Source organism: Protobothrops mucrosquamatus, unplaced genomic scaffold (assembly GCF_001527695.2).
Source record: "Protobothrops mucrosquamatus isolate PMUCROS unplaced genomic scaffold, P.Mucros_1.0 scaffold_169, whole genome shotgun sequence".
NCBI lineage: Eukaryota > Metazoa > Chordata > Lepidosauria > Squamata > Viperidae > Protobothrops > Protobothrops mucrosquamatus.
In genome coordinates, this window is record NW_015386245.1 from 180,030 (window position 1) to 194,719 (window position 14,690).

At 37.2% G+C, this 14,690-nt stretch overlaps 1 protein-coding gene across 1 annotated transcript in view; it reads left to right on the forward strand.

Annotated features, from left to right (window-relative positions):
- The window catches only part of LTBP1 (latent transforming growth factor beta binding protein 1), a 128,380-nt gene that overhangs the window by 105,425 nt on the left and 8,265 nt on the right, over nt 1-14,690 (forward strand). The window contains exons 25-26 of the mRNA XM_015822022.1: nt 1,758-1,928; nt 12,626-12,748. Of these exons, the coding sequence (XP_015677508.1) occupies nt 1,758-1,928; nt 12,626-12,748 (294 nt within the window). The remainder of the gene's footprint in view (nt 1-1,757; nt 1,929-12,625; nt 12,749-14,690) is intronic.

Sequence of the window (14,690 nt, forward strand, 5' to 3'; positions counted from 1 at the left end):
GTCGGCCAAGCAGTGTCGGCTGGCGACCCCCAGGGGGAGGGCCTTCTCTGTGGGTGCCCCCACCCTCTGGAATGAACTACCCCCCGAGATTCGGATAATTCCGGATCTCCTTACCTTCCGTCGCGCCCTCAAGACATGGCTCTTTCAGCAAGCGGACCTGACCTAGGGTGGATTTTATACTGGGTTTTTTAGGAATTTGAAAGACACAACTTTAAAATTTGGTTTAATTCGGTTTTAAGGGGGGGATTGTATATATGCTTTGGTTTTAAATATGTTGTGCGCCGCCCTGAGTCCCGCTGGGAGAAGGGCGGCATATAAATTAAATTAAATAAATAAATAAATAAATAAATAAATAAATAAATAAATAAATAAATAAATAAACACAGCAGCAGCGGTGCACAGTGATGGCTAAATAGAGGTAAAGGAAAGAAATGTTCTGGGAACATGAGCAAGTGGGCTGCTTAGGTTGTGCCTCCCAACATTTAAGGGTGGTGGTGACTAAGGAATGATAAAGAGAAATAAAGCACTGGAAAGATTTAGGGAAGAGGTGAGAAATAGGCCTTTTGGGCAAAAGAATGTGCTGAGAAAATTAGGGTGTGATCTGACACCCAAGCTGTACAGAAGAAGACATCACATCCTATTTATTCCACCAGACCCCTCCAGAATTTATTTAGACTGGTGTTTCTCAAACTCAGCAAATTTAAGTTATGTGGACTTCAGTTCCTAGAATGCTGGCTGGAGAATTCCAGGAGTTGAAGTCCACACAGAACAGCCAAAATGTTCCAGATTCTAATTTGGCTGAACCCTGACATGTCCAGAATAATACATTCAAAGTCCTGACCCAGAGTATGGTTGTTCCACACATAAAAGTAAACACATACCACAGAAGATATAAATAGCTCAGAGGCTTCATGCTCTCTTGAGTTTGGCTGTTTTCCACAGACATTTTGTTACTAGACTAGGTATCATCAGCTGGGTAGTTTGAGAATTGTGAAAATCTTGAGATTTTCAATAAAATCCAAAAACAGTATAAGAATCCTAAAATTGCAAATTTTCTCCATGCTATTGGGCAATGTAAGAAAGTGATTGCTTTTTCCCATACTAATCAATTTTTGATAATAATAATAATAATAATAGTCCTTAAAAAGAATTGTCCAATATCAGAGATTGTTCTAGAGAGCCTTGAGTATTGATTCAATAAAATCAGTGGTTCTCAACCTATGGGTCGCGACCCCATTTGGGGTTGATCGACCATTTTACGGGGGTCGCCAAGCAAGGCTGTCCGCCATTTTTTTCCCCTTTTCCGGCGGGTGCCTTACCTCCCTTGAGCTGGGCCAGCTGGTGGTCGGCCTGCTCCGTCTCTGCCGCTTGCCAGCTACGCCTCGGCCGGCGCAGGGGGCGGAACCACGCATGCGTGGCGCTTCCGGGCAGGGAAAGTCCTCGACTTACGACCGGTTGGGTAGTCCTCGACGTACGACCGGTTTAGTCCTCGACTTACGACCGGTTTAGTCCTCAATTTACGACCGGTTGGGGGTCGCGGCATTAAAAAGGTTGAGAACCACTGAATAAAATGGATATAATAATTCCAACTGCCTTATTTGTTAATTTAAAAAAATATTTGTACTCAAAAATTTATCTCATTTGATTTGGCAGAAAATAAACATCTTTGCAGTGTAATTCCACACATCTTGAATTGCATTTTTATTTTACAGATAGGGATGTCATAATAAACAAATACTTTTGGGGTTTTGTTTCAGAGCAAACTGAAGAAAGTGACGTCTATCAGGATCTTTGCTGGCAACATCTGAATGAAGATTTTGTTTGCAGTCAACCTCTTGTTGGGAAGCAGACTACTTATACTGAATGCTGTTGTTTATACGGCGATGCATGGGGCATGCAGTGTGCCCTGTGCCCCATGAAAAACTCAGGTAGGACACATATTCATAGGTTGAGAAATATTTAATATTTTTAGTAATATCAATTCAGAAACTTTACTTAGCGCAAAGACAAAACATTTTCATTGCTGTTCAGATGACAGCAATGTTTTGACTTTCATTATGCACAGTCTGAACTCAAATTATCTTCAGATAAGATCACAGATTAGCTATTTCATAATGTCATCTGCATGATAACAGAATTGTTGAATCTTCTGCATCATTCCACATACTGAATTACTTCAGATCAAAAGGTACCTGGGTGGTAAATGCGAAAACTAACATTGCACCCACTTTACACATATTTTTTATGTGCATTATGATGTCACACACATGTATGTGAAAGGGTCAGGGCTTACATGATATCTTGATGCTGATTTCATCATTTTAGAAGGCACCGGATGCTATCATCTAATTGAAATAGATCTAAATTTACATGCCCAGCCATTTCCTCACTATTCCTCTACAATAAAGACATAATTCCTTGTTGAATTACATTCCTCTTATCTCTGAAATTATCCATATTGGTTTGGACTCTTAGAAACGGGTGTCCCGGTAACATCCACGGACCATCTTGCTGTAATATAATTTATTTCAATTGTGATTTGAAAAATATTTAATAGTATAAAGCAGTTAGTACTGAGAAATTCTATAATTTAAAATCAGTGCTGCAGTTTTTGAGTTTAGGTATCAGTGTTAGTACATCAGAGTACATTTGAAACAATGAAGGGAAATTGCTGATTTTATAAGCTAATCTTGAGCTTTAATTATGGCAAGAATAAAATCCAGGTGTCCGTAATATAATTCATATTACTGTGTTTCCCCAAATATAAGACCCACTCCGAAAATAAGTCTGATTTTTTGGGGTGGGCCTAATATAAGCCCTACCCCCAAAATAAGCTCGGGGAATTGGGCGTGGCTAGCACAACCAGCAGCGATCATGCAGGGGCCAGTGGTGTCTGGCAGCAGCCTCAGCCTGCCAGCTCTTTGGTGTGGTGCAGGTAAATCTGACCATGGAGGCAGAAGTGGGGCAGGGAGGCAGGCGATCCAGACACTCCACGTACTTTTGCCCAGAGGGAGACTGGAAGCTTCATCTTCTTGCAAACAAGGTGCCTGGAAACGGAGCAAATCGCTCAGTTTCCTAGTGTCCCATCGCAAGCAGACGAAGCTTCCAGTCTCCCTCTGGGTGAAAAGTGATTGGGCACCTATGTTTCCAAGCACCCCATAGGCGCACAAACACTTTTTGCCCGGACGGAGAAATGACAGAGACTGGAAGCTTTGTCTGCTTGCAAATGGGGTGCTTGAAGACTGAGCGAATCACTCAGTTTCTAAGCGCCCCATCTGCAAGCAGACAAAGCTTCCAGTCTCCCTCTGGGCAAAAAGTGTTTGAACTCCTATGGAGCACTTGGGCAGTTCCACCCCCTCCTCCACCTGCCTCACCTTGTGGCGGCAGCACAGGGGGCCATGCGTCCTGCCGCAAGCGGCCGCAGAAGTGGGCCGGTGCCCATGTGGGCTCCTGCTGGACAGGGATGCCGCAAGACGAGGTAGGGGAAAAATAAGACATCCCCTGAAAATAAGACCTGCCTCTTTTGGAGGCCAAAAAAATATAAGACCAGGTCTTATTTTTGGGGAAACATGTTAATAGAAAGGCAGGTGAATTTACTTAAAGATGTAGTAATTGCCAAAATTGCAGATGGGGGATATTAAACAATATGCTATAGCTAATAATATATATTTATTACTTAATGTATCTCAGTAATATTATGAGCGAATGTATTGATATTTTTAAAGCATTATTTAGGCAGTCCTAAATATTTAAGTTTAGATCCTAATATGCTTTAATTCCACTGAAATATATAGGACTTTAGTAAACATTACTGTAATATCTCATTAATGGATTTGTTATGTAGTTCCAACCAACTTAATTATGGTATAGGTTGCATTCAATTGGCAAATGACTTGTGAACCTACAGAGGATAGCAGTGCTATGACTGTGCTTCTGGATAAAGAAAATATTTATTTCTCTGAATCCATATCCCTAAATTTAGATTCAAAACAATGATGCCACCTAATTCTTGTAGAATATTCTTTTGATGTATTTTATAAATATAGTATACCAAATACTAAGCTTTGACTAATGGACATGATTTATCTTTGACAATATAAATGAATCTTAGGCTTATATTCAGTTGAATATGTTTCGCAAATGTATCTTTCATTTTCTAGTTCCAGTATCAAATTTGTATGGATTTTTTTCCTTAGTTCTTCTGATTGGAAAATCAGTTAGAATGGTAGCTGTTTTTCTTCATGGCAGAGGCCGATTTATACATTGTATGCTTTACAAAACAGTGACCTACAATGTGTTATATATATATTTGTTTCTTCATCCACTGTTTCAGTAACCTGAGATGGGTGGGAGGGTGTTTCCTCTAATATTCTCTCCAGTGGTTTTTTTTTTCTCCACCCAATTCAACAAACTGTGTTTTAATTTCCAGAGTGCTGTGCCAGAAAGGTTCAGATGGGAGGGAAATCACAGACACACTGGAGGAAAAAAATTGGAAACTAAATATTGTGCACAATTGGCTTCTGAACAGTTTAAAACTGGGGTTTGCTGGAAGTTTGCCAGAAATCATTTTCCTTAAATGTTTTCTGATGAGAAAAATGTATTGATTTTTTTTATGAGTTTTGCATTTTCTGTTGGCCAAGTACTCTCTACAGTAGTTCTCTTCAGATATTAGATGGGAAATGTAATCAAACTCATCTAGGGAAGTTGATTCAGAAGTTGTTTCCAGAATGTAGCTTTAAAGAAAAATACAGCTTTGTTTAAAATAAAGCGAAGATGGGTTTGTTTCTGATTAGGTTCGTAGAATTTATTAACTGTAATGACTGCTTTGATGTGACTGTAGTTTATACAGGTATCACCAGTTTTGATTTTTAGCTTGATTTTTCTCATTATGAAATAGGATTTCTTATACTGCCTTCTCTTTGTGGCTGATTGATGTACAAATGAGATAAAAAGCATTAAAGATAATGCAGACTTCTTCTCTAACAAACCTTTTGCTACCTGGTGAATTCTGGGAGCTGAAGTCCACACCTCTTAAAGTTTTCAAGTTTGAAAAACACTGCCTGAGATCTTGGTCTTTCTATAGAAGGAACTTGTGGCTTTTATCTTGTCACAATGGAAAGTGTAATCCACAAATCTGTCACTCCTGGCAAGGACATGTTGTATCACTTAGACCTTGCAGTGTGTTCTACAACCATGTAATACTCCAGTTTTTGTGCTTCTTATTTAACAAGGTTTGGTGGCTTGCATTAAGAAGAAGTAGGCTTGATTATAGCATAAATGGAAAGATATTGCCTCTTACTTTTAGTTTTTAATTTAAATTTGGAGAGAAGAAGTTTATCAAACTCTAAATGATGAACCACAAGTTAATACAAAGCAATTTGATCCTTTATTACTTGATTTTTTTTGTTAGTTACTTTTTCCTACATAACTAATATTGCAGTAAAGGGATAGCTGAGTAAACAGTAGTCAAGCATTGGAATATATTCTTTCCCCAACACAAATAATGATGAATGGTGTCTGAAAGAACAAAGTTCCCAATTTTTAAGTTCAAATGTTTCAAGTAGTAATTTTGGCTCAAAAAAGAATTTTAAAAGTTCTCAATCACTAGATCATATGCTCAGTTCCTGTCTAGAGAAACTACAGTTACTCTCTAGTTGAATTTTAGATTTATACAGTATATTGATTAGACTTGGTTTACTATTAGAACCTCACTTTGCCATGTTACTTTAAACATATGCTTATGGTAACAGAAAAACAGGTTATAAAGATGATATTCTATTTTAAGCAATATATTTCTGAAATTACCCAAAACATGTCGGAACCATGACACTAGTATTATTACAGAATAGCATTATCTGTTTTACAGTCTGACTTTCTCATATTTAGAAATACAAATTCTGCATATAAAAGAAAACAGGGCCTTTGAACAGCATACATAATTTTAAAAAGTATTAACATTTCTTCTATTTTTAGAGTTGTCATTAAACCTTTGTGTTCATTTTTACTTAACTCTCGCAGTGTTTCAAACTATGCTTTGAATTAAAGCTTAAAAATAATTAGTAAATTATTTTTACTAATCATTTTTAAGCTAAACAATGCTTAAATAATTATTTTTAATACTAAATAATGCTCATTTGTGTGAGATTTTCCTTTATCATTGCCTGAAACTTTCTTTTACACTTACATCAGCTCTCCCCAGTTAGCCTTTTGCCTCTAAATTATAGTTTACAAACTTGAATTTATTCGGCAGGCCAGAATACGGTATTTTAAATGGAATTTTATTGCATCAGTGTTTTAGTATGGAATGCTGCTAAACAGGAAGCTTAAAAGAAGTCATGCCAGAAGAAGATGATACCAGTAACATGCAAACCCATGGCACATTACAAATCAGATTGTGATTTGGAAATGTATTTTGTTTGTTGCCCTGTCTCAGTTAAGTGAATCAGTGGAATTTTCCATTTGTAAAATAATCTACAAATAAATCACTTGTCATTTATATGTTTCCAGGAAACTTTTCGGTTAGAAATTCAAGAATTATCTGAACAGAGACTAATGCTTCAGAGTTAATATATGTAAACATTATCAACTATTATTAAGCTGGTTAATATATGTTAAATATATATTTATTTGGGAAGCAAATAAATATCTATAGAAAGGCCACAGGAAGATGTTTGTTTTTCACATTAAGAAGAAAAGATATATAAATAGTGTAAGAAGGTTAGATGTGAAAAAACCCAAGGTTTTTCTTATGAACGTTGATGTTGGGAAACATCTGGCCTGGTACGGAGGAAGGATGAAGGGTGGAACTAGTCTAAAATCACTACGTAACTGTAAAAGAGCCAGAACTAGCCCTCTCCAATTCTTTGGAACCTTATCTAATTGTTCCCAAGGGAGAGCTGCTAGGCTGGGGAGATTCCTGTATTAGGGGCAGAACATAATAAAGAAATGTCTGCTAATATCATAGATGTGAAATTATCTTCTGAGCAGACTTGACCATATTATTACACAAATTGAGATGGCTACTACGGCACTTGATTTGGAATATTGTTAAAGGCAATAAGTTATCCATAATTGTATTTCTTACTGCATTCTTAGCCCAGGAAACATCATACACACTGCTTGAGAAACATCATACACACTCTCCAGAGTAGCCCAGGTTGTGTCATTTTATAAAGACAATAGATACATAGATAGACAGAAGAACTTCTGATAAATGTATTTATTTATTTGTATTATACATACTGACTTTCAAAAACTCACCACAGCTTACAAAATAATGCAAATATTAAGAAAAATCAGCCCAGCCTGACTAAACTCATCATTATTCTCCTTAAAAACTCAACAAAACTGTTCAGCCTTCAAGACAGTCTGGAAAATTGTCAAGGAGAGTGTCTGATTAATCTCGGGAAGAATTATGTTCTACAGCATAAACCAAGAAGCAATGCATTCTTTTATCTTCAGTTGCTGATCTCATTTTGAGTAGGATTTTTAACAGATTCCTTCTGTCTTGACCTATTGATTGGGTCAGTTTTTGCGAGAGATTGTGGGAAAGCTGGGGGCGAATGAGTTGACAAATTATATCTAAAAGGCAATTCATTCAAAGTTGGGAGACATCTGGGGAAAAGCATTACAGAGTCCATCTTAATTAACTAGCTATAATTGAGTCTAAGAAATTCTAGAAAATTCTTATTACATTGCCACATAGTCTTCAAAGGAAGTCCCACGTAAAGTTAATTGCAATAACTAATACAAAATGATTAAGGGGTGCATCACACTCCAGGAAGGGCAACAGCTGGCACACCAATTAAAGCTGGTCAAAGACCCTGCCCCAGTCATGGCAACCACCTATTAACCAGGGCCAGCTTTACTTAGTTTCCAAAGTCGGCCGGGTGCCCTTGCCTGCTAAAATCTTGGCAGAGATACCTAATAAACAAGCTTTTCTAGTTGAATATAGTGATAGTCTGACTGGCCAAAATAATAGATGCTTCTGAAAAATAATCACACAAAAGAACATATTCCATCCCTTAAGTAGCGTCTTTGCTTGTTTCAATGAAAAAGAAAAACCTTTAATAGTTTTTTGTTCTAGATGATGCAATTCCACATAAGCACAGCTGAATAAATAAATACTTGAGATCCAAAATCTTTGATCAGGATGATAGATGCAACTGGCTCAGCAAATGCTTTATTATGCCATATTACATTTGCAATTAAACTGTTGGCTGTGGAAATGCTGTTGAAGAATTACTTGGCTCCTTTGTTAAGACAGTTACATTGCAATTGTTGGAGGAAAATAAATAATGTTTAAAAATGTAAATTATGCTTTTCTTTGCATAAGACTACCAGGTTGCAAAAAAATACAAAAGATGTATAGCTAGAGTTTAAAGATTTATTTTCAGTGACAGCACATATTTTGTTAGCATAAATCTAGTGCATTTAGCAATCAAAATATGCTATTTCTAAAATGTAAATAGTCACATTTGCTGCAGCATATTTGTAAAAATGGCTCAATAAATATTAGTGCAACTTCACACTGTTCTTTTAATAATCATTACAATGCCTGTTTTAAAAAAAACAGTAGCCCAGGATAGTTTATAACACCAAGTACAATGAAGTTTTGACATTTTTTGTACCTTCCCTGAATTCATTTGTCACTAAGTAAAATAAGAAACAAGCAGGTGGCACTTAAGAGAGAAAAATCAAAGATGCTTGAAGTTATTTTTACACTAACAGGGTTTGGTGGTATCACCCCCACTACGTTAATCAATTGAATAAGCATTTGGATTCTTTTTTTTTAAATGCTGTATTACAACTTTTAATTTATTGCCAAATGTAATTATCTTGTTCTTTAAATATATTTATTTCCAGTTATTTCCAGTAACCGTACTTAGGATCATGCACTTATTACATTTCACACTTAAGCAACTGAAGCAACATAAGACAGCAAAAATTAAGAAAATCCAGATGATTTTACTATTCATATTGTATGAATTGTGGGTATTCTTCTATTGTCTTTGATTAGTTTGTTAGAAAAACAATATTCTCTCACAACAGATAAATAAAATAGATTTGGTTCAGGAAAAATAATAACTCTTTCTTTACCCTTATATTTGTCCATGGCTGTACATTGATCATGTAGAATGTTGAGGACCATCTTCAGGGGTGCTGAGAAGAATATTCTACCTATCTGGTGAATTAAATCACTCCCATACACTCAGATTGAGCTCTAAATGGACATGTTCAATTGAGGTGCCTGGGGCATGGTCTTCTGGGGTTACCTGAAGAAGGTAGAGCCTGTGACTTCTGATGAAATGGCAAGGTCCCTATATACCTGAAGATAAGCTGCATGTCCCTACTGGAACTGCTCAGGAAGTGATATGTGATTGGCTCCATATAGTAACATCAGCTTGTCTAAGGAAGGAGTCATCCCTCTAGCCTTAAAATAGATGGCGGTGTACCCCACGCACAAACCATCACTGGACCCAAAAGTTTTGGACAATTTTCATTCAGCTTGCAAGGATGGAAGATTGTTGAGAAGAAAGTCAAGCAACAGCTTAAGAGATCCTGCAGGAAACAGATAAACAATACAAACTCAACACATAATTACAGAAAACTGCCAAATTAGATCATTAGTCTACATCAGCAGTCCTTGACTTACAGCCACCGTTAGGACTAGAATTTCTGTCACTAAATAATGCAGTTGTTAAGCAAGTCATCACATAGCCAGACCAAATTTTACGGCTATTTTTATCACAGTCATTAAGCAAATCACCATGGTTGTTAAGTGAATCATACTATTCTTAAGCGAATCCAGGGCTTTTTTTCAGCCGGAACGCGGCGGAACCGCGTTCCGGCACCTTTTTCCGGGCCGGCCGCACCGGAAATAGCCCCTCCCACACCGGAAATAGCCCCTCCCAAATTTTACTTGCATTCCTGTTCTCTAAAGGGGCGGTCCTAGGGTTTGATGAGGGCGTGGCCAGGTTTGAGTTCCGCCACCTTTTCTCCGAGAAAAAAAGCCCTGAGCGAATCACATGGCAAATCTGGCTTCCTCCATTAACTTTGCTTCTCAGAAGCTAGCTGGAAAGGTCATGTGATCATGTGACCAGAAGACACTGCTGCAACTGTTATATATGTGAGCCAGTTGCCAAGTGCCCGAATTATGATCACATGACTGGAGTGATGGTGCTATGGTCATAATTTTGAGGATGGGTCACTTCTTTCACCTCTGTCATAGCTTCACACTGTTGTTAAAGGAATGGTCCTAAGTTGAGGACTGAGGACTACCTGCAGAGTTCAGTACTACCATAGTAACATTAACTGTAGTTTCCTTTAAACCTTAGTGAAAGATGTTTTAAATATGTTTAAAGACTTTAAAAAAAATGGGAATAAAGAGCAAAAATATGATTAAAACTCTGATTTTTGAAAGTGCAAAGGAATTAAGGGTCCAAATAATTTTGGAATAAATGTTTGGAATTAATTGTAAAGAATCCTTTCATGGGAAAATGCTTTCATTTTGAATTATTTTTTTTTAAATAAAATAGTTGGCATTTCTTCCAAATAAGATTCTAAATTACAGGAATTCTTGCAAAATATATTCTGGGATTTGTGTAGAGAAAAGGGGTGAAATAAAAAAATTGCTTACATTTTTCATTTTTCTTCTGATACTTTTACATCAGATTCCCCCATCCAACATCTCCTGTTTCATAATACTTGCAAATCAGTTTCTTAGTCATCCAGGTTAGATAATTTAGGGTAGTCCATGTAGAAGGGAAAGCTGCAAAAAGTTATACCCACTTCAGTTATTGTGGAAATATTTATACTCAGTTTATTTTATTGGAATAGTTCATTGCTTATATTGCTGCAAGTTATGTTCTTTAAGTTAGTAAGAGACAAAAACAGCAAAATCAATCATTATAAATGTCCAGCCTTGAGAAACACAAAAGCCAGTTGTGCAAACAGAAAAGTATTTGGAGCAAAAGTTGTTTTACTGAAAATCATGCATGATTAGGAAAGTACCAATGTATTTCTCTGCTTTTGATCCCAAAATTACAAAATGAGCTTGTTTTTGGCTTTCATTCAGATGTTTTCATTCCAGTTTTCCTTTATACTGGCTGTTCTTCTGCGCTGAAGGTTCTTTTTAAATGTATGTAATTCCCTTGGTAAAGTATTCCATGCAAAACTGTATTGTATTGATAAAATATTTGGCTGGATAATCACACAGGTTTTTTTAAATGGTACATAGAAACATCCATCAAGATCTTTTTCTTTCCTAGCTAAGTCAATGAGGGAATCTAGTTGATTTAATAACCACATGATTCACTTAACAATGCCGTGATTAGCTTAACAACTGTAGCAAAAAAAAGGTCGTAAAACAGGCCAAACCCACTTAACAATTGCCTTGCTTAGCAACTGAAATTTTGTTTCTTTCAAAAAGAGAATCAAAGCAATAAAAGTTATATATAAAATGTATTCTCTTAATGACAGCCACGATATTGATATCCAGAGCGAGAGATACTGTAACCTAACTGCCTTTTCCCTTGCAATAAACCTGCATACTCAAATTCTGTGAAAACCTTACTTTTTGGTTGTGAACAAGTAGTTTGAACATATTATCCTTAGTGTTTATACCATATCCTTGTGGATCAATATTATTATATCTTCATTAGGGATAGAGGGTTGAGGTTGTGAAATAGTGGCATGCCTAAGGCTTTGTAGTTGATATTAAAAGCAAGATTTCAGTGAGAGGGTGCTTGTCAACTCAGCCTTAAGCTTGCTGCGGTGTTTCCTTTCCTATAGAACTGAAAAAGCCACAAGATAGTTAGACTTATGGCTTCACTTCACAATATATTATATTTGTAATGAAAGGGAGGTGCCTGATAAAAAGAATGCAAGTTTAATTTGCTCAACCCATCTTCCAATTATCTGGTGAAACAAAAAGCATTCTGCATGTATATCCTTTATCTAGCAACCAAATGAGAAACTTCTAGTCAAACATTCAAGCTTTTACTCTGTGCCCCCCCCCCCCATTTTAAATAGCACAATTTAATTGGTTTTAGACATTCACATGGAATTGTCCTGTGTGATTTTGAAACAAATGAAAAACAGAATTGCTCAAGTTCAGTGGAGTTGGGGCATGGCAGTGAGGTGTTTAAGCAACTTTAATCTTTAAGAAAAGAAAGCAACATATATGGATAAAGATGGAAAGCGAGCATAGGAACATTTGTGTTCAAAACGTAAGTCCTCAGCTTATGACCACAAATTGAGCCCCAAATTTATGTTACTCAGTGAGAAATTTGAGTTTTGCCCCATTTTACGACTTTTCTTGCCACGTTTGTTAAGTGAATCACTGCAGTTGTTAAATTAGTAACAAATTAGGGTTGTTAAGTGAAACTGGATTCCCCGTTGACTTTGCTTGTCAGAAGGTCACAGCAGCAACTGTCATAAATGTGAGTCAGTTGTCAAGGATCCAAATGTAAATCATGTGACCATGGGAATGCTGCAATGGTCATAAGTGTGAAAAATGGTCAGTCACTTTTTTAAGTGCCATTGTAAATTCAGACAGTCACTAAACAAACTGTTGTAAGTCGAGGACTAAAAGTACATTCTACTTTTATGTGTTTCTTTCCAGAGGACTATGCCCAGCTATGCAACATTCCTGTACCTGGATCCCGGCCATACGGACAAGATGCCTTGGTTGACTTTGAACAGGAACACTACACTTCGGAAACCGATCCATATTTCATAGAAGACCGTAAGCAACCTTTACTCCTTAAATCTAAGAATGTATCACTTATTTCTTTCTTCTTGGAATTCACAATATTCAAACAGTTGCGTGCTTTCTATGCTTATTGTGGGTGATACTTTTTTTTGAAAGCTCTTCCTATATTTGAATAAGGACATTTACATTATAACATTTTTTATTTCAGTAAAGCGAAGTAAGCACATAAGCGTGACAATCCAAGCACTTAAATTCAAATGAATATTCAGTATACTTGTTGTCAGACAGCTGTCCCTTTGGAACAGGGTTAGCTATTGTAAAGAAACATGCTTTTTAGTGTACTATGCAAGTGCAGATTTTTTTCAATACCATTAATTCAAATTTAATACTTGGTCTAGTACAGGCATGTCAAACTCGCAACGTCACGTGACATCGCACAACGTATTGGGCCGATTTTGCCATTGCCGGCAATGGGGTGGGCGTGGCTTCTACGTGACGCGTCCGGCCTGCGGGCCGGCAGTTTGACACCCCTGGTTAGTACATAGCTGTGAAATAAAAAGCTTAGAAACCCTGCCAGATCTCCTTTAGGCTATGATACACCTCTGAGATTCTGTAGCAATAACTGAACTATTTTCAGAGTTAAAAGGAGATATTCTGAAGGGGCTAACTTCACAGTGGTTGATAACTTGACATCTGTTTACCTATTTATTTGTTGGATTTATATCCTGCTTTTTGTTTGAAGCAGAATAAATAACAGACCCTCCTCCCCTTTATCCCCACAAAAAATACTGTAGGTCAGACATGTCAAACTCGCGATGTCACATGATGTCATGCAACATATCGGGACGGTTTTGCCATTGCTGGCAATGGGGTGGGTGTGGCTTCCACATGACACGTCCGGCCCGCGGGCCGGCAGTTTGACACCCCTGCTCTAGGTTGTTATGTTTGGCTGAGAGGCAAAACTAGCCCAAGGTTACTCAATGACTTTCTTTCTAAAGTTGAACCTAGCCTTCTCTAGTGCCAATTTTAAACACTTAAGTGCAAAGGCTCAAACTTACCTCTTCAGCTTTTAAAAGAAAGTTCAAGATGGGCCACTGCATAAAGCAATACAGTCTAATGCGATATAATGAAACAGACTGGATTACCACATTTGCTAGCTTTTTAGCCAGAGAATAGCTGTTTGTGGCCTGCAAACTGAAATATCTTATGAGAAAAGCACCCAAATCACAGTTGGCCTCTGCTCAAACCTAGAAAGAGAAGATTGGGACAATAATAAAACAATTTTAGGAGACAGAATGTACAATATCAGCATTGGCATCAAGCTATGATGAACAATTTGTATAAGAAAAAAAATCTCATCAAAATTGACAACATTTTCCACTATATTTCTTACCCATGACTTACATATCCTGGTCTGATAGACTACGCCTGGCAGCGATGGGTGGCAAGGTAGCACAAAAGTTACATTAACATTTCTTGAATGTTTGGCCCAAGGAGTACTATCCAACTAGCTGTCATAGATACTTTACAAGAGCTGCGGAAACTGTAAATGAACAGTTATCTCTCACATACAAGCAGCATCCTTAGGAGTAGCCTTTTCATCTCAGAGCACAATTAATCTGTTGAATTAGTGACCATGGGATGTAGTAACATTCAATGTTTTCATTTTGACAAGAGCCAGCAAAATAATGTCTGTGTAGGAGAATTTTTCTTGCGTCAGAAAAGATGACATCTTGCTAAAATGACATTCTATCCGGGATTGTTGACTGCACTGCAGTTTTTGTCGAGGGCTGGACTTGCACAACTGATTTTATTTCATGTTACCTTATGTTATCAGTTCTGGAACTTTAAACCTGAAAACAGAAGAAAACATAACTTGGATGTTCTGTCAGAACCTTTCTGAATATTATCCTAGGCATCTCTTGTTTACTATTTGGGAGGGGGGAGTTTGTACAAACATTTGTGTGGGGGGGGG